The sequence below is a fragment of the Orycteropus afer genome, unplaced genomic scaffold (assembly GCF_000298275.1).
Source record: "Orycteropus afer afer isolate SDZICR_OR568_19922 unplaced genomic scaffold, OryAfe1.0 scaffold00174, whole genome shotgun sequence".
In the NCBI taxonomy this organism is placed as follows: domain Eukaryota; kingdom Metazoa; phylum Chordata; class Mammalia; order Tubulidentata; family Orycteropodidae; genus Orycteropus; species Orycteropus afer.
The window spans coordinates 2118114-2144223 of record NW_006921761.1 but is presented as its reverse complement, the minus strand read 5'-3'; the positions used below and the strand labels follow the sequence as shown (position 1 = coordinate 2144223).

At 52.8% G+C, this 26110-nt stretch overlaps 1 protein-coding gene across 1 annotated transcript in view; it reads right to left on the bottom strand.

Moving 5' to 3' along the window:
• PAX5 (paired box 5) overlaps window positions 1-26110 on the bottom strand; it is a 203863-nt gene that overhangs the window by 164465 nt on the left and 13288 nt on the right. Inside the window, exons 4-5 of the mRNA XM_042781794.1 lie at window positions 19072-19136; window positions 15517-15645 (exon numbers count right to left, since the gene is read on the bottom strand). Of these exons, the coding sequence (XP_042637728.1) occupies window positions 15517-15645; window positions 19072-19136 (194 nt within the window). The remainder of the gene's footprint in view (window positions 1-15516; window positions 15646-19071; window positions 19137-26110) is intronic.

Below are 26110 nucleotides of genomic sequence, written 5' to 3'. Positions count from 1 at the left end.
CCGCGGGCGCCGCGCGCGCGCTTCTTTTCGCGCCATGGCCGCACGCTCCTTCCGCGGCGCCCGGGAGAACGCAGGCGCGCTCCTGGAAGATGTCTGCTGGCTGGGTCGGGCCCAGGACGCGCCCCGGGGGCGGCGAGGCCCGGGGGCCTTCCCGCGTGTCCCCCGCGCGACCCGCCTCTTTGCAAACTGGCCCGGAGGAATCTCTGCAAAGTCCTCCGAGATCTTGGGATGTGATTCCCGCGCGCCCTGCAGCAAGCCCCGTTTCCCCTGAAGGCCCGCTCCGCCTGCTCCTGCAGCCCAAGGAGAGGCTTGAATCGCGGATTGCATCGGGCCCCAGCCCGGTGTCGGGCAGCAACGTTACCACTCACCGCGCTCACCGTGCGGGGTCGTTTGCGTGCCTGATCTAATCTCCACAACCCCCTGAAACAGATACTATCAGGCCCCTCGAAGGAGAGAATTGGGGCCCAGGGAGGGTCAGGTGTCAGGTCTCCCCGCTAAGGCGGGGTGAGAGCGGGTTTCCACTGAGCAGCCCGACTTCAGAAGCCTGGGGCTTAATCACTGTGCGCTTCTAAGACGCGCCGAAAAACTAAGGGCAGCAGGACTGGCAGAGGTTCGGGACGCGTGCCAGGCACTGTGCCAGGTATGTTACATCTGTTCACAATTCTCACAGTCATTGTATGACCTAAGTACTACGGTCCCCATGGGGCAGAAAACCGACCCTTGGAGAAGTTAAGGAATTTGTCCAGAGTCGTGGAGCAGATAACTGATCCCCCGTGACTCTCCTGGGCCCCCACAGAGCTTCCCAGTGTCCAAAGCACGTTCTCACACGTTGGCTCTCACTGACTTTGCACAAGACTTTAAGGAAAGCCCTAGGAAGTAGGTTGCCCAAGACCACCAGCAAGGAGGTGCAAAGCTGGGGCTCCCACCCAGAGACAGTGACTCCAAGTCCAGCACTTCAAGTCTTACCTCAAAGAGGCCTTGAAACAAGAGTGGGGGGCACAGACTCAGTTCTGGCCCCTCCTCTGTTTGGGGGAAGGAGAGCTCAGGTCATAAACTGCACTGGAGCTAGGAAAGGCTGGGGCCATGGGGAAGAGCCGAACAGGGACTTGGGGGCTCCCAGGAGACAAGGCCTTTGCTGGAGGGGCCATAAATTAGGCCCCAAAAGGTTTTGTTGCCTTCCCCCATTGTCTCCCGTAACCCTTCCCTTTTGCAGCTTCTCTCTGCCTCCGTAAGGTGCTGTCTGGGGAGAGAGAGTGTGCGGGCTCTTAACTGATCAAATGTGCCGGCTTTAATAGGTACAAACCTGACTGATCGTCCTTTTCAGAAAAGAGATGTTCTCGGAACAAAAGTACCATTCAGAAGTGCAGGGTGGCTTGTGTGTGTCAGGCGAAGAAAGCAAGGGAGAGAGAGAAGACGGAGGGGGAGCGGGCAGCAGGGAGGAGGGAGGGAAAAGACCAGAAGTGCAGGGTTGGTTGTTCAGGCTCCTCCGTGCCAACTGAGGCTCAGAGAGGGCAGGATCTGACTGGGATCACACAGCAGGGTAACGGGGAGCTGGACAAAGAGCCCAGGTGCCCCCACCCCCATCAGCCCCCTCCTGCCTCCACAAGCTGCCCCCAGCTGCCGCTTGAATATTTGAGTTTCTGGAACAGGGAGCTAAGATCCTGCCAGTGGAAATCCTTGCTCCTTTTTCCTCTGACCCTAGCCCCCAAAATCCTGTCATCATACTTAGCAAAATAAATACAATAACCATTAAAAAAGAGAGAAAGAGAAAATGGCGCTGAGAATTTAGAAAGTTGGCGACAAGGTCTTCTTGGAGAGCCTGGACTTGGACTGCAAACTCGGTGCTGATAACAGAAGTAATTGTTGTCATCGGGTGCCGTTTAAAGTCATAGTGACCCCATGTGACCGCAGAGCTGCTCCATGGGGTTGACGAAGCTGTGCTCTTTACAGCAGCAAGTCACCAGGTCTTTCTCCCCTGGATGGGTTTGAACCGCCAACCTTTCAGTTACCAGCTGAGCACTTAACCGCTGTGCCACCAGGACTCCTTTAACACAAGTAATAGTTGCTGATCCTTTTGAACCTCGTTATATGTCAGTGCTAATCAAAATAGAATAGGTAATTTTGGGAATTACCAGGAAAAGCAGATCTTACCCCTTTGACAGATAAGGTGCCCGCTGTGTACACTGCTGTGGTCTAAAATCCACATGTGATTTGTCAACTGCACTTGAAGCTGACGAACTTGAAGGTGACGAATAGGACAGTGTGCACAGCAGTGTTGGGTGAGGCCTCAGAAATGACGTGCCAATAGATTCTGAGCCAAGGCCCCTTTGAGCTCAGTGTGGCGGGGCAATCAGAACGGGCCGACTGAAAAGAAGCTGCAGTCGGAGCCGTGTCGGAAGGACATTCCCATGGGGACCCTCAGCGCCACCCTGTCACTCATCGTGAATGCCGTCCCCAGTGTGAGAAGCAGACCACGTGGCAGGCAAGGCTGTTCTGGAGCCAGCAGCCCAGGTGCCAGTCCTCACACTGCCACTGCCGAGCTGTGTGACCTTGGGCAACTTCCTGGATCTCTCTGAACTTCTCTCACACAGAACATGCGGATTAAATGAGTCCATAATATAAAGCGTTAATACTCAGCACTCTGTAGGTGGCAGCCATTGTTCTGCAGTTAGACTGCTTCTCCTGTTTGAGGTGCTTATCTGGACACACCTGGAACATAGCTCTGGTAAGACAGGCAGAAGGAGGGCCACAGGCACCAGCGTGTGTGTGCGCACGGACACGTGTGTGCGCATGGACACGTGTGCATGCAGGTGTGTCTTCAGACTAGGGGAGTGGCCCCCCCATCCAGGGTGACGTCACAAGATCCTTTCTGCAGAGCCAGACAGTGGAGGCTGCAGGATGGAGGCGTTGCGGTCAGGCAGGAGGGGGCGAATGTCTGACGTACAGGATCCTAGGTTCTACCCAGCAGCCTATGCCCACGGACCAGATGGGCTCTGAGCTTCTGTGACTCCCAGAGCCCGCATTCAGCACAGATGTGCTGCCACGAACCGACCCTGTGCCCAGTCACAGTTCCTGCCCTCGTGGAGCTCCTAACCTTACAGGGAAGACAGATGTGTGACACACGTGCTATTTCATCAGAGGCAGGCTCTGTGCGCTGGGGTGCGGCTGAGGAAGCCAACATCAGAGGCTCCCTCAGGAAGTGGTTGGGAATGTCAGCCGGGTGAACAGTGGGGTGGGAGCAGGATAGGATTCCAGGCAGGGGGACGGCACCATAATACAAAACTCAAAAACTCACTGCTGTGGAGTCCGTTGGACTCATAGCGACCACTCCTTGGGTTTCTGAGGCGGCATCATTACAGGAGTAGATTGCCCAACATTCCTTCCGAGGAGTGGCTGGTGGGTTTGAACAGCCAGCCTTCTGGTTAGCAGTCAAATGCCTTTACTGGGCATGTATTGGCATCATGGATTGTCCTAGGCACCTCTCGTGAGTTATTTCTTTAAATCCATATAGCAGCCCAACCTTAGGCACATTCAGGGCCCTTGTTTTACAGACAGGGAAACTGAGGCTCCAAGAGGCTGAGATTGGAGAGTAGCCATTAGTGGGGCCAGCTCTTGACCCCAGGTCGCCTGAGCCGGCACTGTGCATGTAACCCTTGGGCTATGAGCAGGAAGACATGTGATGTGACTGGAGCAGAGGTGGAAATGGGGGCAGTGGAGGGGATACAGGCTTTTGAGGTGGGCAAGGCCTGATGGTAGAGGTCCTGCCAGCCTTCTTAACAAGTCTGATGGCTTTCTAAGAACAGTGGGAAGATTCGAAGGGCCAATACCGTCAGCCATGCTGGTCTGATAGAGCCTGTGGGACCACTGAGACTATGGCCCCTAGCTGCCCTTCAGGTCTGGAATTGAACCCACACCTGTGGTTTCCAGTCAAACAAAAGACAGGCATATGAGTTGAACATGTACCTGAGGTAGATACACTCCTTGGAGAGAAGTATCATGGGAGAATAGAAGGGCTGTTTATGCACAGGGAGACAGCTCAGGGGGCAGGAGTCATGGAGGGATAGACACGGAGAAGAGGTAACTATCGGGAGGAAGTGGGAGGGGAGCTGTTGCATTGTGGTCAATGTCATGCGACAAAGTGTGTGTGAACTGCTGTATGGCAAGTGAATTTGCTCTGTACATTTTCACCCAAATCACAATTTAAAAAAAATTAAAAACCGTCAGGCAAGTGACCATGGAGAACTGTATTTCAGAAATGGCACAGGCACTGTTGTGTGGAAGGCGGACCACTTGGAGGGGTCAGGGTCATTGCAGGTGGGGCCAGCTAGGAGGCTACAGCAACTGTTCAAACGAGAAGAGTGCTCAGGCCAGGGCCATGCACTGAGGGTGGAGAAAAATGAGAGATTGACAGGACAGAGGTGCGCTCCTTGAGTAACCTGCCGGATGCTTTCCTCCACAGCCACAGGCAGAGAGGCACGACTTCTGAAGGGGTGAGGACGGAGGAGCACCTCCAGACGGCTAACCTGACTTTCAGGTAGGACAGAAGTAACAAGCCCTCACTCTACTTCAGCCCCAGAAAAGCTGTCAAAGCGTCCTCTAATCTGCTCTTTCTTGCAAGTGTGTGAGGGAGATGTTACAGTCACCCTCAGAGCGAGGAAGTGACCTGCCCAAGATCACACAGTTGACACAAAGATCTAGAGTCCAGCTCCAACTCTCGTGTCCTCTCTGGCACACCACAGAATGTCCACACCCAAAAGACCCTAAAATCATCTGGCTAAGTCTTTGCATTTTAACACGGAAAGAACAAGGCTCAGAGAGAATGGCTTACTCAAGGTCACACAGCAGGTAAAGGCTTTGACTAGAATCAATCCCTACAAAGATTTGTATTGAGATGTCTGAGCCATGGAAGTGAGGAAGGACCAGATGGACCCCTAATGGCGGTTTTCCAGCCTCCCCATCCCCCGTCTAAATGTTGAGAGAGAAGTGAGACTCGGCCAGACGGTCAGCCTACCTGGGTACTACCAGCCCCAGCCCAGTTACAAACCCATCAAGCTCACAGCCAGCACACACTGCCCTGTTACCCCTGTCACATCCCTAACCCTGGACGGCAACTAAGCTGTCTTGGGTCAATGGTGCCACCTGGTGGTTGGTACTGGAAAGTGTCTGACCCCCCTCACTTCTTGACCTCTTCTTTCTAGTTCCTCAAGGCCCTGTCTGCTTCCTCTCATAGCTCAGCTGGCTTCACTCCAGAGAGTCTCTTTCTCAGGTGCCTTTTATCCATCCCCCTCTCTCCACTGTTCTCAAATTGCCTTGAACTTTTCTCCCTCTGCCCCAACAGTGGAGTAAAATGGAGGGGAGGGAGAAAAGGAGGGGGCCTCACAGCGGATGAAATGACCCAGAGAAAGTTGCTGGTGTTGTTAGCTGACGTCAAGTCACCTGTGACTCATGGTGACCCCACGTGGGGCTTAGGGAAAGGATAAACCTGTACTAAGGAGCGTGAACACCAGAAATGTCTAAGTAAGATTAGACACCCACATCCGAGTCACCAGCCGCTGGCATTTTGGAAAAGCTAGAAGCCTCTATGGAGTGTGACAAAAATCTCCCCTTCCGGCTCCACTGCCTTTCAGACTTGCTCTTCCTCAAGCACCAGGAGTCAAGACAAATAGGAAACCCACTTCTGTCTTTCATCTTCTTTTGCTTCTGTTGTTCACTTCTAATACATTTGCTGGGTTTGGAGGCCAGAGCAGGGCTGAATTGGGATGGAGAGACACAGTTGGGTTCCAGGGCACCCAGGCTCTTGGAGCACCGGACAGCTGCTATTCACAGCAGGAAGCCTGCCGGGTGGAGGCCAGACCTCCAATCCTACGGACACTGCGCTGGGACAGACACCGCAGTGATGGTGGGTCTGTGGGGGCTCAGGCCGAGTGAGAGCAAGAAGCTCCACCCCCCCAACCGACATGGGGCGTGTTTCCAAAGCCCAGTGTGTCACGTCCCTCCCTCCTCAGCTCCAAGACCTCCCATGGCTCCCACTTGCCATCCGGAGCAAAGAAGGGAGAAACTGAGGATACCTTTCTTTCAACTAAAACTGTTTAACTGCTCTCCTTATCTGTATGAGTGATAAGCAAGGCAGAGTTGACAGCAGCCTAAAGCAGAGATTCTCAAAGTGTACACTGGGGGGTCCCCTAGACCCTTTCAGGGGGTCTGTAAGGTCTATTTTCATAATCATACCAAGATGGCTCAACAGCTAAGCACTCGGACGCTGCCTGATCCATCCAGTAGCTCCGGGGGAGACAGACCTGGCAATCTGCCCCCACAGAATTATAGCCTAGAAAACCCTGTGGGGTAGTTCTGCTCTGTCTCACAGGCCGCTGTAAGTTGACAGAAAGTCAACCAGGGTCAGAACTGGAACCCAGGGCTCCTGGCTCCCTCCTCCCAGGGCTCCTGCCCCTACCCCATAAGCCAAAAGGAGTTTCAGGCCCTGTGACAGTCCCTGAACCACAGACGCTGCAGCCCAGGAAGGAACCATATTCTAAAGCCAGAGAGAAAAGGCTGCAGGACTCTCTGCCCGCAGGGCAGCAGGACAGTGTCGGGTCGGGAAGAAAGCCAACCCCACTCCACCCTTGAGTTCCAGACTTCCCCCCAGAGGATGTCCCCGCAGGTGGTCCCGCCACTCCTGTTCTGGGTGCCCCACTCTGACTGACTCCTTGCACAGAGGTCCTCACACTGTGCCATCCTGCCCTCTCCCACACCCCTGAGGATCATGGAACCCCAGCGCACAGCCCCATGGGTAAAGGGGTGATGGGGATGGGAGGGGCCTGGGCAAAGCAGGTGTTCAGATAGGGAGGGGTGGGGGTAACTTTCACACAGACTCTCAGTCACTGAATCAAAGTGAAACTCAGGGACCCGGGGGTCAGGAGGAACTGAAACCTGACCCCCCACCCAAGGGACAGACCCTGGGCACTAGGGAAAGGCCCAAGGGGCTTCTCCGATTAACCACCTGGCCTTAGGCCCCATGGTCTTCTGAGGCAGTTGTCTGCCTGGGACTTCACTGGGGTACCCAAGGCTGCAGTCAGAGGGACAGAGAAGAAGTTCGGCCCGACTGGAGGGCAGAAAGTTGGCTGTGCCATTGCCACTGACCAGTCCCCCATGCCCACAGACAAAGCCTGCACCCTCTGCCGTGGACCAGCTGCACCGTGAGGAGCATGTGGAGCAAATGAGTCAATCTGCCGGGCTCCCAAAGGGTTTGCTCCTTGGCCTGCCCTCAGTGTCTGCTGCCCCCATCCACCCCACCTCACCGACCTCTGGCCTAGGGGTCTGACTTCCCGCTTCCCCGACCACAAACACACACCCACACAGAGTCCCACATACTGCAGCCTCCACAGACTGGACTGAACCAGATTTATTTCTTCAGCATCCACGTTAGGACTTCGGAGGCTCAAAGGCCTTTGGGAAGAGAAAACAGAGCACAAGTGCCATGAGTAAGCCAGTGGGGAGCAGGACGGACCACAGCCTGGCTGCCCCAGCCAATGGCTGCCATGTGGGAAAGCCTACCCCCTGTTGCCAGATATTGTGATACTTTTTTGCCAAAAGAAGTCAGACATCCATGTGTGAAATCTGCCGACTAATTCAAACTCATTTTCAACGCAGGGTAAGCCCAATAAAACATGGCTACCAGGGTAGCACTTGTCCCCTGCATTCTACTTGATGCTCTCCTGTCAAAGGCCTTGGTTCTAGGCCTGCCCTGACCAAAAGAAAACAAAACTTGGGGGAAGGCCACCCGTGCATGCTCAGCCTGAGGGGCCATCCAATGAGCACATCAAGGAAGGACAGGGAAGAGATCTTCCCTGGTGAAGCCCCAGCAAAGACCGAGACAAAGTGTTGGTCATCTCCTTCCTGCCCCCAAGGCCACTGTGGAAGGGGATGTTCCCCTCTCTGCAGAATCTGTCCGCTCTCCAAAGCTCCAAGCTGGTACGTGCAGAACCCTCGGTCCTCAGCTGGCACCAAAAGACCAAGGGCCCAAAACTGAGCCCATCCTGTCTCCGGGGGGAAGTAGGCAGCTCTAGAAACCGGGTCAACAGACCAGGCTGAAGGACAGCGTGCTAGCTGCAGGACTCCACGTGGGCATGGCTCGGGGTCAGGAAAGCACAGAGTACCCAGAGACTGGAAGCACAGAGTTGGGGAGGAGGAGGACAGGGCTCAGGGCTCAGTGTCAAGAACGGAGGAAGCCCTGGGGACTGGGGCGCCAGCCACCCACGGGCTGAGAGGGTCGGGCTTGCTGGCGGTTTTTAGCAGTGGGGGTGGCAGACACACCTAGGAGAATGGGGAAAGGAGGAGATAGGAGGAATTGAGATTTGTCACATCGAAAGGTGGTAGGATCAAAACAACGTCTATGTAAAACCAAAAAGTCGACATTTACTCTAAAGCAAAATGAGCAGATAAGGGGCAGGACAGCTAGAGCCCTGGAAACAGACGGAGCAGAACACAGTCCAATCAAGAGGAGGAAAGAGACGGAGCAGAACACAGTCCAATCAAGAGGATGCCGCTCCTCGGGGGGGCACAGCTGATGTCGTTGGACAGTTGGTGTGGAGATTGTCAAAGGGGAACCTAATTCCCTGTGTAAACATTCACCAAAAACACATTGAAATGTTATTAAAAAAAGAAGAAGAAGGAGGCAGCAGGACCAGTGGGGGTTCTGAGGAGCCTATCCTCTCTCTGGATTTTCTTGTGTGACCAGGTCAGATCCCTTCTCTCCTAGCCTCAGTTTCCCCCTCTGGAGAAGGACGGGACAAGACGTCCCAGATGCTCTCCAAGGTCCTTCCAGCTCCGAAGCAGAGGCTTGAAGTCTGAGCAGGTGACCCCAAGCTCTTGGACGTCCAGCCCTCCCAGCCCCAGGTACCCTGCCTTCTGCCCCATGCTCTCCACTTTGTACCCCTAGCACCTCTCCTCAGTGGCAGTCAGTCCTCTATAAAGGGCGCTTAGGACTGTCCAGAAGGAGCAAGAAGGGAAGCCAGTGGCCCTTGGCTTTGCAGCCGACACCTGGGGGCGCTGTTGCTCAGTCTTGATGTCGGTGAGCACTCAGGGCTTCCAGTTACTGGTGCCCAAAGTCGAAGGCTGTTAACAAACAGGAAGTTGGTGGTGGCCAGATGAGCTCTGTTTCAGCTGCCACCTAGACGTGTGGCTGGAGCCTGCTTGTCCTCAGCCTGGGACTGTCCCCCAGAGTCTCCCCACCCAGGGCCTCACACCCTCAAGGACCAGACACCCTCAGCGACCACCTATTAAGCAATTGATAGGACCTGGCTCAGGGGCTCAACCCTTCACAGCCATGGCTTCACTTTCTCATCCCACAGCAAGGCTTGTGTCACCCTACTTCCCACATGACAAGATGGAGGCTCAGAGAAATTAAGTAACTTGTCAAAGATCTCACCACAGGAAGCCCTCAGACCCAGTCTGCCCCTGGCCTGTGAGCTGTGTCTTTGCCTCAACACCTCACTCCCTGGTGTTCGGCTTTCCAGAGGTCAGAGATCTGTGGAATCTTGGTGCCAAAGGGCTGCTGGGAACTCGTGACTCAGGAATCCTGAGACAGAAGCGGGGGTCCCTGCTTTTCCTCACATCCTGCTTCCTTCTGGGAGATCTGGGAGGGGTCAGTGCAGGTTTTGCTCCTGCCTTTGGAGCCCAGGAAGGGAAAGGGAGCAGGGAGAAAAAGGCCAGGCCTGCCCCTGGTCAGAGAGGCCCTGGGACTCAGAAATCCCTTTCTCCTCTGCGGTGGTTCCATGGAGGCCTGTCAGCCAAGGCTGAGCTGGGACTCTCAGACTGAAAGAGAGGGGGAGAGTGGAAGAGAAAGGAGATGGTAAGGGGGAGAGGTCACACTCAAGTACAAGGATGAGAGCAAGAAAATGTATGAGGGAGCGCGCGAGCGAGAAGAGTGAACGAGAGAGAAAGTGAGGGGTAGAGGAGAGGTAGCACTGGCTGAGACATCCTCGCAGAGAAACCCACAGGAGAGACAAGACACAGGGCAGAGGCAGGCACCCCAGAAAGAGGGACAAACCACTCACGGCAGGAGGCCCTGCCCAAGGGTCCCCAACCTCCTCCCAGGAGTCTTCCTGGACTTGGTGTCTTTTGAAAACGGCGGACACCTGGGGTCCTGGCTCCATTCTGTGCCCTCCTCAGGCAGAAGGTGACTCAGGGCCCAGAAGGCAGGACACTCCGCCTGCGACGCACCCCCACTGCCCAGAAAGGAGCTCCGGGCCCCACAGGCCATCCTGGCACCAGACGGGCGGCCGTCGGAACCGGTGAGAGGACTGGCCTCTGTGTGTCCAGGGCCTTTCAAACTCTGGGGGGTCCAGGGGGAAGCTGAAGGACCTGAATGAGGGCCTCAGACAGGCGGAGGGAGGCCTCAGCAGAGATCAAAGGCCCGGGAAGGGCCGGGGTCCGGATCTGCCCTCTCATCCATGGCCACCGTTCACAGAGCTGCCTGCTCTGCCAAGACCAGTGCCTCCCGGGGAGGGAGGTGTGTCGCCTCAGGCTCTGCCCCCGACCCAGCAGGGCTCCTGAGGCCACCGCTTCTCCATCAAAGCCTGAGGTCGGACCAACCACAAGACGAGGTTCCATCCCCCACACGCCCCCGAGCATCTCTGTGCACCGGACCCGTGCCCAGGGACTGAGCTGGGGATAGAAGCTGGTGAGATGTGGCCCCTGCCCAGTCATGCCCACCTGAATAGCAGACTTGGAGTCAGGCAGCAGAGGGCAGAACCAGCTTCCAAACACGGAGCAGAGTACTTGCTATGCAGATGGTGAGAGACTGCAAAAGGCCCTGAGGCCAGCCCAGAGTGCCTCCTCTCACTCCTCTGCCCCTAGTTTGTACAACCCCTGCTCATACCTCCAGTGACGGGGCTCTCACTACCTTTCCCAGGCTCATTGTTAGTAGAAAGCTCTTCCTCGCACTGAGCCGTCATCTGCCTCCCTGTGGCTTCCTTTAACCAGTCCCAGCTCTGCCCTCAGAGGCCACCCTGACTTGGTCGGCTGCCTCAGTCACAGAACACTTCTCTGGAGATTAGGAGACACTGACCACGCCCCCAAGTCTGGTCTCGGAGGCGAGCGTCCTGGGGTGGGGGTGGGGGGATCCAAGCTATGGCTCAGGCTTTCTGTGGACGCCCATGATACCAAACAAGAGACGACAGACCCTCCATTCCATCCTCACCAACAGTGACCCTCTAAAGATGTGGCCGGCCCGGTCCATCAAAGAGCATCTGCTGAGTATCGGCTGGGTGCCAGGCACCTGCACGACAGCCATGTTGTCCATACAGTAGCCACCAGCCACGTGTGGCATGCGGTGCTTGAAATGAGGCTTGGACGACCAAAGAGCTAAATCTTATTGATTTTAATGAACTCAAGTGTAAAATGTGTACCAGAGTTCAAAGACTGAGCACAAAAAAGAATGGAAAACATAGCATCCAAATTATTTTCTATTGACAATTGAAATAGAAATAGTTGGAACATAATGGAATAAATAAAATATATTATCAACACTAATTCTTCTTGTTTCTTTCTTTCTTTCTTTTTTTCTTTTTCTTTAATGAGGCCACTAGAAGATTTTAAATTCCATGTATGGCTCATGTTGTATGTCTATTGGACAGCACTGGGCTCATCTCGTCTGGGTCCACCCTTATATCTGAGTGGTCAGCACAGCCCTGAAGTCATCTCCCCACTGATCCTAGCCCAATGCCTCACAACGAGGCCACAATGGCAGAGCTGTCCCAGATTCCTGGCCTCTTCCCACCTCTCTCCCTCCTGCAGCCCCGCTGTCTGGCTCTCTCCCTGCCCCTCACACCTTCCCAGCCTTGCCACCATCTCTTTCCTTTGATGGTCTTCTCCTCCCTCCACCCAGCCCTCGAAGAATGTTTCCAATGAAGAATGCTTCCAATGAAGAGTGCTTCCAATGAAGAGCCTTCCCTGATCCTTCTGGTCAGAATCCGCCTCTCCCTGTCCTGCCCTCCCACTCCAGGTACCACCCCTTCATTACAGCATCACCTCACACGCGGCCCACCAGAGGGACGGGGACCTTGCCACCCTGGTCGCCAGCCTGTGAGCTCTACAGGACAGACCCTGTCTTGCTGCTCAACCCCTCCCTGAGGCCCGGGCAGGAGGATGGCACCAGGAAGTGACCACAGGGCAAGACCCAAGTCCAAGCTGGAGAGGCCCTCAGACCAGAGAGTTGAGCAAGCCGTTCCACTCAGCCATTCCACTCTGCGGCGCCTCAGTCAGCACACCTCAGAGATGGGGGCGGGGATCCTTAGCCGTCTGGGCCTCCACTCCCTCTCTTGCTCCATTACCCCTTCCTGCAGAAGCCCTCTCCTACGTGCTCCATCTCCTCTCAGGCTGAGGGCTCTGGGAACAACTGTCCACCCCTACAGGCTGCTGCCCTCACAGATGCAAGGTCTGCAGCCTCAACAGGGTGGCCCTCCAGGGCCATTCCCCCGTGTTGCCCTGGCCTGATCCCGGTAGCTGCCTCTTACTTCCCGGCTCTCCTCAAAACCCTGACCTCTACCTTCCACCTCCCCACCGTCTCAGCAGCATCTGACCTGCTGTCCTTCTCCTTGAAAGCTTTCCTTGCGCCCTCCCCGGGCTCCACCCAGACCAGGCTTCTCCACCTCCAAGGCGTCCCAAGGCGGGAAACTGAGGGGCCGCGCGTTCAGCCCCTCCCAATGCCTCCCTCCACAGCGGCTATGCAGCTTTGCCCATGTCCCACAACTCCTGGGGCCTCACTTTTCTCCTCTTTAAAATGAGAGTAGCATGTCTGCCTCCTCTCTCAACCCTGAGGTGATGCAGGGTCTGGAGCAACACAGAGGGAACTGGGACGGGTCAAAGGAGCCCTGGTGGTGCAGTGCTTAAGCGATCAGCTGGTAACCAAAAGCTGGCAGTCGGAACCCACCAGCCGCTCCCTGAGAGAGGGATGTGGCAGTCAGTTTCCCTAAAGATTACAGCCTGGGAATCTGACAGCAGCGGGTTGAGGGAAAGGGCAGTAGGGGGTGCTACGTCACACTTTCCCCAGAAAAAAGAGGCTTACCGCCCTCGAGTGGATCTGACCCATAGCGACCCCCACAGGGTTTCCAAGGGTACAAATCTTTACAGAAGCAGACTGCCTCATCTTTCTTCCATGGAGCAGCTGGTGGGTTCAAACCACTGACCTCTCTGGTTAGCAGCCAAAGGCCTTAACCAGAGCTCCTAGTTCCCCCAGAGACTTGGTAATGTGAGCAAGGACACTTTGTCCTCCTCTCTGTTCAACCGCCTACCCTCTGGGTGACAAAGGGCATTGGGGTCCTGCTCTTCCCAATCCTACAAGCGTCCAGGGCCATCGAAGCATTGTCCTTGAGCCCACAGACCACACACGAGGGGTCAGGACCCCGTGGTACATTTTAGAGCTGGAAGGACCTCGAAGATCACCCGATCCCACATCTGACTCTCATCCTCCAGCACAGCTGCCCAGCTAGGCTCTGCCTGCACATCCCTGGTGATGGGGCCGTCACTACCTGCCAAGACAGGCCCCTTATACCCCAAGAGGCGCTTCTATTTGCACAGCTCCTACAACGAGCTGAAATCTCCTCTGCATCTGCCTCAAACTGGCCCTTGAACCACACACGTCTCCTTCCTGTCTCCTCCCATGTTAGCCCTCTGAGTACGCAAGCAACAACCCCAAGCTGCGAATTCGTCTCTTCTTCGTGGCAAGACGCCCCTAGAACCCTGACGTGCTCCCAGGTGCTGTGACCACCAGATGCCTCCCCACCCCAGTTCACCTGGATATATCCCAAGCAATTTGCCACTGTGTCTCTTAAAGAGACTTCAAACGGGCTGATGTCCTCAGGACACGACCTGTCCAGTGCTGAGGCGTCAGGACCAACACCGCCCATGTTCTGACCACTTCCCACCCTTTCAAGCAGCTTGAGGGACCAAGCATGACTGCCGACCACAAATCACAAGCCAAGTCAGTGTTCCACAAACACGCACGACAACCCCCCACAGCAGGACCCATCTGTTCAGTGGGGAAATTCACAGTAGATTATCTCTTTCTCCCAACATCTCCTGCCTGGACCTCGCAGCCTGTGTAGAAGCCTCCCACAGCCAGCCCCTACCATCATGTGATACAGCCAGGCCCCATCTTGGGCACATCTGCTTCCAGTGCAGGTGACAAGGGAAGGAAAGATGATGCCGTCAGCTGCATAAACCAACAGAGATCGCAGGCCATCGGCTCCCACCACGACTCGCACAGCAGCCACTGAGTTAAAGACCCTGACATCTGCTCGGGAGCAGGGGAAGAGGTGCGGCAGGTTCCCGAAGCTGCGAAGCAGCCCCACAGAAGCTCCCGTGCTGCCTGGACCACGCAGGCCAAGCCGCCACCCAGCTGACTCAATTTTCTAGTTACAGATCTTAAGTACTTAGGCATGTGCTCACAAGAACATACATCCCTTACACGGAGCCGAGGAAGGAACTGTGCTGAAGAACAGAGTAATTGAATCAAGACTGCTGTCACGCTGCTCTCAGGCCTCCTGGACTATGCCTTTTCCTTTCCCGAGGAAGATTTTACACACTCCCAGGGGGTCGCTTCTCCTCTCAAGCCCATTAACGTCAGCCTAAGCTGGCAGCCTCGGCCAGGGGAAGGGAGGCCTGGGTTAAGGTGGGCCATGGCCCCATGGAAGGCGACAGGTCTGAGAGGTTTTTGCATCCCCGGGAGGCCCCTGCACGCCTTCCTTCCAGGCCCTTGCTCACCCCCCACACACACACCAGCCCCACTGAAGCTCTCCACTAAGGGATGTGCAAAGCCCCCGGAGAACTAGCCTCTCGGCCCGCTCCACACATGTGTGCCTCCCACCGCTAGACCCAGGAGGTGGCTGCTTGGCCCAGCACCCACCTCAGCTCCCTACAAGAAGAACATGGTGTCCTTGGTGAAGATATCATGGCCAGACCCTTCACTCTCCACCCCTAGGAATCGTATCTGAACATACACACACGTGCACATGCACACACACTCGCTCACACACACATGCACGCATGGGCACACATGCACACGCACACAAAAACACAGTTGCATTGAGAGGATTTCGACCCGTGGCGCCCCGCGTACGTCAGGGTGGAATTAGGCCCCACAAGGCTTTCAACGGCTGATTTTTCAGAGCCTTTAGATCACCAGGCCTTTCTTCTGAGGTATACTTGAACCTCCAACCTTTGGGTTGGCAGCCAAGAACATTAACTGCTTGCACCACTTCTCTGCAAGCACAGGGCCTCCTTAAAGGCCATGAAGGCCAAGCCAAGCCCTGATCTCTCCACCCCTGGAGAGAAGGCCAGACTGCAGAGCGACCAGCCCAGTGCCCGGCTGTCCCTCCTGTCCCTCCAGGGGACTCAGGCTCCGAGGGAGCGGGCCTGTGCCAGGCGGGAGAGGGGATGCACAGCAGGCATCCGGGCCTCCAGCCCGAGGAGCTGAGCTGTCCTGACAGCGCCACCCGCCACCGAGGGTCTGTCTCTTACCTTCGTCTCTCTTGCGCTTGTTGGTGTCAGCGCTGGGGGACGTGATGCCCAGGATGCCGCTGATGGAGTACGAGGAGCCGGCCGTGTCCGTGCTCACCGATGACACCTGCGTCACGGAGCCCGTGGACACTGCGCAGAGGGAGAGGGGCGGTCAGGGCCCGGGCCGAGCAAGTGCCACCGAGCCTGGGACAAAGGCGCTGCCGCTGGGGGTGACAGTGGACAGAGTGCAGTGCGGGCAGGGGGTGTGGGCCCAGCGCCAGCAGCCACCCCCGGGCAAGGAGAGCGGATCGCGGTGGGTGGTTTGCCCAGGTTCTCTAGTTAATGGGCTGCTGGGGGAGCCCAGCCAGGTCCGGAAGCAGGAAGCAGGGGGACGGAGAGGGCAAAGGAGGAGCCCCAGCTGGTGCAGGAGAGATCCGAGGGAGCTGCTCGGGGCTTGGGGCCGTCCACACTCACAGACACAGGTCCCGGCACACGCACGCCTGTGCACAGCCAACAAAACCGCCCAGGGCGGACTTCCTTCCCATAGCTCCTCACTGTCTTTCCTCCCTCCAATTTACCTGGATTTTCATTTTTAATACTGATTGTGACAATGATAAGAACAAACCTTTTCTGAGCACGTGCTCTGTGTCTCATTTACTGCTGAGAACCATCTTACAAGCTAGGCAATGCCATTATCCCAGGTAAGGAAATCAAGGCCTGGGGAAGGCACATGACTGGCCCAAGGTCATAGCTACGAAGGGGCAGGGTGGTGATTGGAACCCAGAGATGGAACAGTTAATCCTGTGCCCATCTGCTCTTCACTAATCAATGGTTAATAACAATGCCATGCTTCATAGCAGTGCAGCGTTTTTCATCGGATGTTGGAACACTGAGTGCTACCATCATCCCCGTGTGTCAGATGGGGAAACGGAGGCTCCGCATGGTGAACCGATTCGCTGAGAAGCGGCTGCACCAGGCTCGGCCACAGGTCTAGACGTGAAGTCTCTGTGTCCCCTGCCCAGAGCGACGGACAGAGGGTGATGGCTTAGGGAGATGGAGGTTAGGTCTCAGAGTTTGTAGGGATAAGAACTGGGAAAAGCTTTTGTGCAAATTTCACATTGACTCTTGACCCCAGAGCCCAAGGAAGAGACCAGTTGGTGATGGGGGGTCCTCTCCGCTTAGGCTGAACCTCCATTTCTGGGCTGTGGGAATTCCTTCTTGGTTCATTAAAACCTACAGAGCAATCGCAAGTACATTTCCTTGGGCTGTAACTAGCTGGAGGCAGATGGAGCGGCCTCTGACTGTCAAGTGTGGAGATTACCGGAAATGGCAGTGCTCGCAGGACGAGCTGTTCGCGGCTTCCCTTGGAGCAGATCCAGCTCCAGGCTCCTACAGACCCAGAGGGGGGAGAGCCTTTCTTTGGTCTTTGAGTTTGATGTTAGATCTTCCCTAGGACACCCCGAAGCACAATCGTTAACTTCTCCTTTCCTTAACCAGAAGCAGCTCCTCAAAATAGATTTATGCAAATCTCATCAGTTTTTCTGTGTTAAGTAAGGAGCAGAGAACACAGGAAGAAAGACCATAGATCACCGGGCTCTTCAAAAACAACCACCACAGATAACCAAGCTGCACCATGTTGCTGACAGAGGCCGCAGCGTTTCTTTCAGCGTTTGGTGATCGCACGAGGCTTGGAAGACCCAGGGGCCAGTGCTGGCCTCACCACTTACACGCTCTGGGACCTTGGGCTACTTATTGGATTCTGCTAAGCTTCCGTTTTCTCACTTATCAAAAAGTTTGTCATCTATGAGGGGCTGTCAAGATAAAGGTTTTATTAAAAAGTGGGACAAAACAAAGCATTCTGCTGACCTACAAGTAGAACTATGCCTCTGAAGCAATTTGAAAAATATTTTTTGCTTTATTATATATTTATCTATATATAATAAAGCAAAAAGTATTATATATCATATATATATGTATGTGTGTATGTATGTGTGTGTGTGTGTGTGTATATATATATATTAAAAAAATATATATATATATATATCACTGCATCTACCAATCCAAGATCTGTCACATATACAATTTAGTGGCATTAATTATATTAAGAGTATTATTATAGCTATTCCAAGGGTAATGTTTATTGCTATATGATCTGAAATAGTTAAAGCCACAAAACTTTTCATTGCTGTGTGACCTGAAATAGTCACAGCCACAGGTAACTTCTCAGCTGCAAGCATTTCCCCGGGAAGCCTTCCCTAACCCTCACAGCCGCGACCAGAGCCAGGCTCCCTGCCTTCTGCTCCTACAGCACCCTGTGCCACTTTCTTGGGCTTGGACTCAATGTCCTGTGAACTTCTCTTTGCTACATTCCCCCATGAGACTGAGAGGTCCTTGAGGGGAGGGATTTGTCCTGCCTCCTTTGTGACATTAGTGTCCAAGACCACCGTCTGCATAGCAGGTGCTCAGCAAACACTTTTTTGAATGGATTACTAGGTGAGAAGTTATTTCGTGGCAGGGAGGAGTTCTGTCTTAACCCTATTCAGAGGGAACCATGGAGGATCAAAACTGGCGGGGACCAGAGGGCACCTGGTGCTCCTCAGATCACAAAAGGGAAACTGAGGCTCAGAGAGGGGAAGGGACTTGCACAGCTCACTGGGTGCATCAGTGATGCCGCTGGATGCGGCCTCTCTGCCTGGCCCCCGTGCCAGCAGGGGTTCCAGTTGTTGGTTAGCGAAGGAGCAATGAAGTTGAGGAAGCGACACAAGCTGAGACGGATCCAGCAGAATTGACAGGGACTGTGGCAACAGGAGCATCCCAGGCTTGCTGGGTGGACACTCATTTTTGATAGCAGACTAACTTCTCCTCCAGCTAACCAGTCAGAGGGGTTTCCTGTACCCCAAGGGGGAAATATTGTACCTTAAATAAACACATGGGATTTTCACCTCACAGGCTTTGAACAGAAGGGAAGGGGCTGTCTGGACTCTTGAGTAGTATGCAATGTGACTCCCACCCCTCCAGGTCGGAGCCCCTCTCAGACTTGGCTCGTGAGCACCCAAACCCCACTGCAGCCTTGACAGGGTGTGAGATGGAAGCAAGAGCGAGCGAGAAAGAAAGTTTGGAAAGTTTGGCCACATCTTCACTCAAGACTGCAAGTGCACAAAGAATTGTGGAAGGGCTGCTTGGTAGAAGAAAAAAACACATTCAAAACTACTTACTGACTAATGATGCAGAAAATGTTATGAATAAGTACCCCTTTCTTGATTTATTACTTTAATTATCTGACATTCTATAGACCCCCATTAGTGGATTTTTTTTTTTTTTTTTGGCTTAGATTTCAATTTTCTGTCTCATGGTGAAAGCTATTTATCATAATAATCAGTAAAATTCAAAACCTTTTAGCAGTATTTATAAAATTCATTTACCAGCTCCAGCCCTTGGAGAATGACAAAGAAGGCATATTAGGGCGCGTGCTGAAGTGTTTTATGCAGAATTATCTGTCCATAAGAATGATTAAAAGTTCTTTAGACTATTTGAAGCCCATTAGATTTTTAAATTTTGTTTGAAAGTTCTTCTTACCTATACTGTGACTGGAAGCGGGGACCGGCTGGTTGGGCGGCTGCTGTACTTTTGTCCGGATGATCCTGTGGGCAGTTGGGAAAAAACAAATGACTGTTTACCCCCAGGTGTTCCAGGGAGGGGAAGGGAGCTCAACCAGCTATGCGAGGACAACCAGAAACCCCACACCCAGGCTGGGCTGTGAGTGGAGCTAGGGCAGAGGTGGGGAGAGAGCACAACCACTGGTGGGGAGCCAGGAGGTTGAAAGAAGTAGGGACTGGTCCCAACTCAGCCCCTATCTTGCTAGGTGTCTTTGGGTGACTTGCCCTCACTCTCTGGACTTCTTAGAGGAAGAGGATGCACTAGCGTTACAAATGGGCATTCCTCTCTCAGACGGGGCTCCAGCTCCATCAGGGGGTCCCTTTCCTTCTCTAGACCTCAGCTCCAGTTTGTGGAATAGAGGGGCTGGATGGCAGCTATGACCTTCTGATTTCTCTGTGCCCAAGAGAGCTCATGGAGGATTCACACACACACACATACACACACACACACACACACACAAGGAGATTACCAAGGGAGGGATGCATGTGTTGCTCTGAAACTAGGAAGGGTTATCGTGCTATCAGGAGAGAAATGGTTTGACTTTGCCAAGAGGAGGCCTACCTCGTACAAAATCTCATCAAAAGGCCCCCCGTGGCTGGAGGCCCTAAGTCCTGGACTGTGTTTCTAGACACGTGGCTCTGGTTTTAATACAAACTTGATTGTGACCCTGGGCAGGTTCAAAACATTCTGGACCTAAGTACTGTGAAGCAGTTGGAATAGACCAGGCTTTGCTAACTTGATTCAAGCACCCATCTTCCCTTGCCACCTGGCAGCTCTGGTGGCCTCCTGCAGAACTTTGGCCTCTGGGAAGCCTAGTTTGTAAACTTCCGGCTGGACCACATATAGGGCCTCCACCAGAACCCAGCCAGTGTGTCTTACAGAAGCAAAACAAAAGTGCCTCTGGGGTCTACAAGAAAGTTCCTTTCCTGGCAATTTGGGAGAAGTGTGGATGATAGTAAAATGTTCAGCCTCTTTGGAAAAGTTCTGTTCCAGCCTCAAATGATTCTGTAAGAAACATTTATTCCTTTTTCCTAATAGTGAAAGTGACATGTGCACGTTATAGACAACTGGGGCAGCATGGAAAACTATAAAGAAGACACCTGAGATCACCTTTTGGTGGTTTCCTTTATGCCCACATTCCTGTGCACATTTAGAAATGGCTACTTCTTCTTAACAGAATCAGGATTAAACCACCAACACAGCTCTGTATCTTCTCGTCACTCAGCGTTCTAGGGGGAGCTTTTGCACCGTCCAGGCCATTTCTGGAAGCCTGTTTGGAGGCGGCACCAGTCTCCAGCTTGTGCAGTGGAGAGGAAAGAGAGGGGCAGGTGCTGCTCCTTAACCTTACTGGTTCGGGGCCTCTGCCCTGTCTGAGCTCACTGCTTGGCACTGGGCCTTTGGCCAAGAGCCTGGACCAGATGCCTCCGGACACCCTACAGCCCAACCACAGCCCTCTGGAGTCCAGGCCACTTGAGATCAGCAAAGGCTCTTTTGTCCTTTTCCAATGAGTCAGCTAGACCACCTCGAAGTAAGCTAAAATTAAGCATCTGGTCCATTTGGGCATTGTTGTGTCTGTCATCTGCTCTATGCATGTGTGTGTAGTTGTATAGCTGCCTGTATATAGATATAGGTATATGTAAACAGATACACAGAGATATGTACACATCTGTGTGTACACACACACACATACACAATGCTCTTAAGAGATAATACCTAGATATGTGACTGTGTGGATACAGATGATATAAACATAGTTCATCTATATTATGGTTTGTATATATATTAATATATGGCAAAGTACATCACAACAATTTCCCATTGAAGTCTAGCACAAAGTCCTAATTTTTCAAAGCATTGTCTGGCCATTAAGTTTGTATATAAGCAAAGCAAAGCAAATTACGTTTTCCTTCTGTTTCTTCTAAAATATGTATAAAACATTATCAGTTATTAAAAATCACGGAGAAGCAGCTGCAGCACGGTGATTAAGTGCCAGATGACTAGAGTTTGAATCTCAGACTGGCAGTCTGCCCTCTGTGTGGCCTTTGGTACATTACTTAACCTCTCTGTGCCTGTTTCCTCATCAACAAAATGGGACTGAGAGCTTGACTACTAGCTGAAGGGGTGGCAGTGTGAATCCAGAAGTGCCTCGGAAGACAGGGCTGGCTATCGCTTCTGACAAGTCACAGCCCTGAGAATCCTACGGAGCACGGTGCGAATCGGCACGCAGCAGGTCACCGTGAGTCCGAATCCACTCAGTGAGTAACAGCAGCAACAGAGACTCTGGTGAGGATTAAGTTAATTAAGTGTTTAGAACCGTGCTCAAGTTCCCAAGGCTGTAAATCTTCATGGAAGTAGATTGCCTCATCTTCCTCCCATGGAGCAGCTGGTGGGTTTGAACCACCGACCTTCTGGTTAGCAAACACATGCCTTCCCCACTATACCATAGAGCTCCTTGTCAATAAATGTTAGCCGTTGTTATGATCAGTAATGCCTTATAAAGATTAACGACCAGCTTCAACCTTAAAAGGCTAATATTGTCCACATTTTCCTTAAAAAAGGGGGAGGTTCCCTTTGGAGTTGGGAAGGGGAAGGCAGCCATCACCATGCAGGGAGGCTGACCTATCTAGAGGAGTCCAGAGTCATAAGGAATCCTCTCAGCCCTGAGGATAAGGTTCTGCCCAGCAACTCTCAGGAGCCATCACACGAGAACAAAGAGCATCAGCTTCCACGGAGAAAACACATTAGTGGGAAGAACAAGACTGTAACTGAATAACACAGTCTTAAAAAGTAACAAGTTATCATCAAGACCCTTAAGATAAAAGCACACTCGGAACCTGTTTCGCACTAGAGACAGTGGGGCTAAGTGACAGTTAGCATTAAAAGGTACATCCTTTGTTTGGCTGAGTGTGGGCACGACCCTGGACACCATATGACTGTCTCAGATGGTTCACCAGAGAAGGGGGCACAGCCACCAGCCACATGCTACAGGTGAGGAAGCTAAGGCCCAGAGCACTCACGTGATTTGCCCAGAGTCACACAGCCAATCGGCCCAGACTCCCAGCTCACACACCCAAGCACTTTTCTTTAAGCCATATTTCATGAAATGGTCCCTTGTCTTAAAAAAAAAAAAAAAAAAAACTTCCTGAATGAGGCACAAAGCCTACCTGGAGTCAAAATCCATTCAGAATCTGAGGATTGAAAAGCAGAGACTTTAGATATTACAGGCATCCGTGGGGAACCCACTTAGCCCCCTTCTTGTGACAGGGGAATTTATAAAGAATTTATAAAGAATTTATAAATCTTTTGAAAGATTTTCTCACATACGCACACCCCAAAAAAAATTACACTGGAAGAAAAAATCACAGTGCCTTGGAAAAGGAAACGAGGAAACCGGGCTAAAGAAACACTCATGGCCATGGCACTGGTCAGACTGACATCTTTGCAGCAAGATACTTGGACCATAAACTGTACCGAGGATCCTAAAACCAAGGCTCCAACTGGACCAAGCTGAGAGAGGACCCCCAGGCAGTGCCCAAGGTGATGACATGGGGAAGAGAGGGGCGGGCGAGAAGTTTCAGAAGGCCTGCTGCCCAAGTTGGGACTCACAAACCCCCAGCCCCGATGCCATCCAGCTCTGGACAGCTTTTGTTTGGCCAGCACACAATATTTTCTTCTATTTGAATTAGTTGCCAATATTTCCAAATTGAGACCTAGCCTCTCTTGAGAAATCAGAGTACCTGGCATCAGGAGCCCTAGACTCCCACAGGACAACCGGTCAGTGCCAAGTAGAGCCGTCCCCATAAACTGGGAACGCTTCTCGTAGTCTGTGTGGTTCCCACCACTCAGCCTCCGATTGAGAGCCATGCAACTGACCCACAGTTTGAGTCAGCTCTTAGCCACTTTCAGCCGACACTCAGGCTAGATTCTTTAAGAAGCCACATCAGCATTGAGGATGAGAAAGACATAGAGAAGTACATGGGAGGTACAGACAACAAATTGAACCCTTTTGTATATACAGTACTGTGTTGTCAGTGAAGGCTAACATGGGTATATGGGTGGACAGGCGGAACGATTAGGTATGTCTATGAAATGGGGAGTATATCCAAGACCATATATAGGGTTGGCAGACAATGGTCCTATAAGTTTACGTGAATGATCAGAATTCCCAGGTGTATAGTAGAGCTGACAAGGGGCAAGGTTGTAGTCACAGCTTGGTCACAGCCAGCTACCCAGAGGGACTGAGTAGTTGAACCTGTGGACTTGGGACTATAGTCACAGGGGACATCAAGCTCATTTGGCATAACATACTATACGAAACATTGTTCCACCTCCTACTTTGGTGAGTAGTGACTGGGATCTTAAAAGCTAGCAAGCTGCCATCTAGATACAACGATGGGTCTCTCCTCATCCAGAGCAAAGAAGAATGAAGAAAACAAAAATTCATGGAAACAATTAGTCCTAGTGACTGGTACACCATCCTATCTGCAGCCTATACAACTATGAGACCAGAAGAACTAGACAGTGCCCGGCTACCACTGTCATCCCCTTGGAAGGTGATCTATGTAGGAGATCCTGGATAGAGAGGGAGAACAATGTGGAACAAAACTTAAAATCATTTGGAGAAAAAAAAAGGTGGGGACCAGGTATGCTGGTCCAACAGAGCCTGGTGGAACCCCTGAGACTATGGCCCCTGGCTGACTTTTCAGATCTGGAATTGAACCTATACCTATGGTTTCCAGCCAAACAAAAGACAGGCATAGGAGTTGAACATTTACCTGAGGCAGATACACTCCTTGGAGAGAACAATCATGGGAGAAAGAAGGGCTGCTTATGCACGGGGAGACAGCTCAGGGGGCAGGAGTGCATGGAGGGATGGACACTGGGAAGGGGTAACTATGGGGAAGAAGTGGGAGGGGAGCTGTTGCATTGTGGTAAACTGTGGTCAATGTCATGAGACAAAGTATATGTGAACCACTGTATGGAAAGTGAATTTGCTCTGTAAACCTTCACCCAAATCACAATAAAAAAATTAAAAAAGAAGAAGCCACATAGCATGCTTGTTTGCGCCCCAGGAAGTCTCCTCCAAGGCCAGCAGCGCTAGGTTGGTGTTGCCTCGTAGGTCGTGGTCTCCCAGGTTGGTCCCCATGAAGACAGCAGGAAGGCATTCACTCCATGGAGTACAGAGTGCAGATGACCCTGCTGGCCACCGGAATAACTACAGATCCAGCCACCACCCCCTCCCCAGCTGTTTGAAAGAGAGCAACAGTGAGAAGCTGCCTCTAGGAGAGGCACGAGCAAGAGAAGGAGTGGCTGGCCCCCTTACCCAGCGACAATTGCTAGGGGGGTATGTAGCAGCTGCGTCCATTTGAATGCAATGAGATCTGGACAGTGGGTCGGCTCGGGCTTTCTTGGTCAGGAAGGAGGGTCTAGCAGCTTGAGGCTGTGTCATGTTTGGTTTATCTGCACTGTAGTCAAAGTACACCAAACTGCTCTCCCTGCAGAGTGGCCTGAGGGACGAGAGAGGAGCCCCAGAGAGAACAAGACAGAGCACGTGTGGCTGCGGCCCCCAAAACACGCGGCCCCCAGAGGGAGCTGCAAGGGCTCTATGCCACCTTTCTTCCTCTCTCCTCCCAGATGCTCGGTTCTGTCACCTGCAGAGTCCTGCAGGACAGTGGTGGAGAGGGGCCAGCCCTCCTCTTACACGGAGACCAGGCCTTTACTCGTGACTCTACCACAAAATCATCGTTCCCCCCCATGTGGGCTGCAGTTTCCACCAGGGCATTGAACCAGCCGGTTCTGGTTCAGCCCCCAGCTGAGAACTTGCGTTGTTAGCTCTGATACACTGAATCAGAACCTACAGGTTTCTACCTAAGAGTCACCTGGGGATCTCGTTAAAATGTGGATTCTGGTTCCGTCTACCTGGGGTGGGAAAGAAAATTCTCAGCAGGCGTCGAACAGAATGAAACAGGTAGAAGCCCTGGGTTCTACACCCATCACAGGGTGGAGTTAGGCCTTGGGTTCTGAGACATGAAAACACTTAGAGGCATGGCCAGTCGGGCCACAGCTGTGGAGTAGGGCACCCAGGAGGCCCCTGAGGCCAGCCACGGCCCAGCAACCAGCAGCAGCCGCTCCGGCTCCATCCGGCACAAAGCATCAGGGGTCCAGGATCTCCCAAGGCCACTCATTCCAGTACCTCCTCCATGACCTGGGCCCCTCTGTCACCAGAGGAGGCTCTACTTACTACTTAAGTCACATGCTTCTCTTACACTGCTAACTTCCGATCTCAAATAAGTTCATTTGGTTAGGCAATTTTACTTCCCTGCTATAAACTGGGGGAGGGGGGAGGGTCATAAAGCTTGCAAATGAACTGATCCACCGAGCTACTTATATTTTTCTAAAGCACATTAAAATTAACTCATCACAAAACAATTTTCATCTTGCATCACAGAGGATGTAAACTGGAGTCCTGCAAGTTGGTTTGTAATTGAGATTAGTCTCCACAGTTTAAAACTATAGAGAATTCACATACACAAACATACACACACACAGATATACCACAAGTCCCAGTTTCTTCTCTTTAAGAATGAAAAGACTCTGGCAAACGCTGGGCCCGCATCACTGGCAACATCTGGCCAGAGCTGGCAGGCAACTGTCCCTTTAATAGGGCTGGATCCTCAGTCTGATGCCACCCAACCTCCCCCTCTCCTGACGTCCCCCCTGCTTCACTCCTTACCTTATCTGTCTGGCCCCATGTGGGCGTCTATGTCTGTGACCCCTATAGACCAGCTAAAGTCATCCTGCAAACCACGGATCATATGAATGCCCTCCCCTGGGGAGGATGGAGCTCAGGACGCTGCACTCCCAAATCTGACTGCTGGATTCAAACCACGGTGGCAGGCGTCTCACTCCACATTTGTGCTCAGTTGGTGTTCAGCGCCATCGGGCTGACTTTCACTCA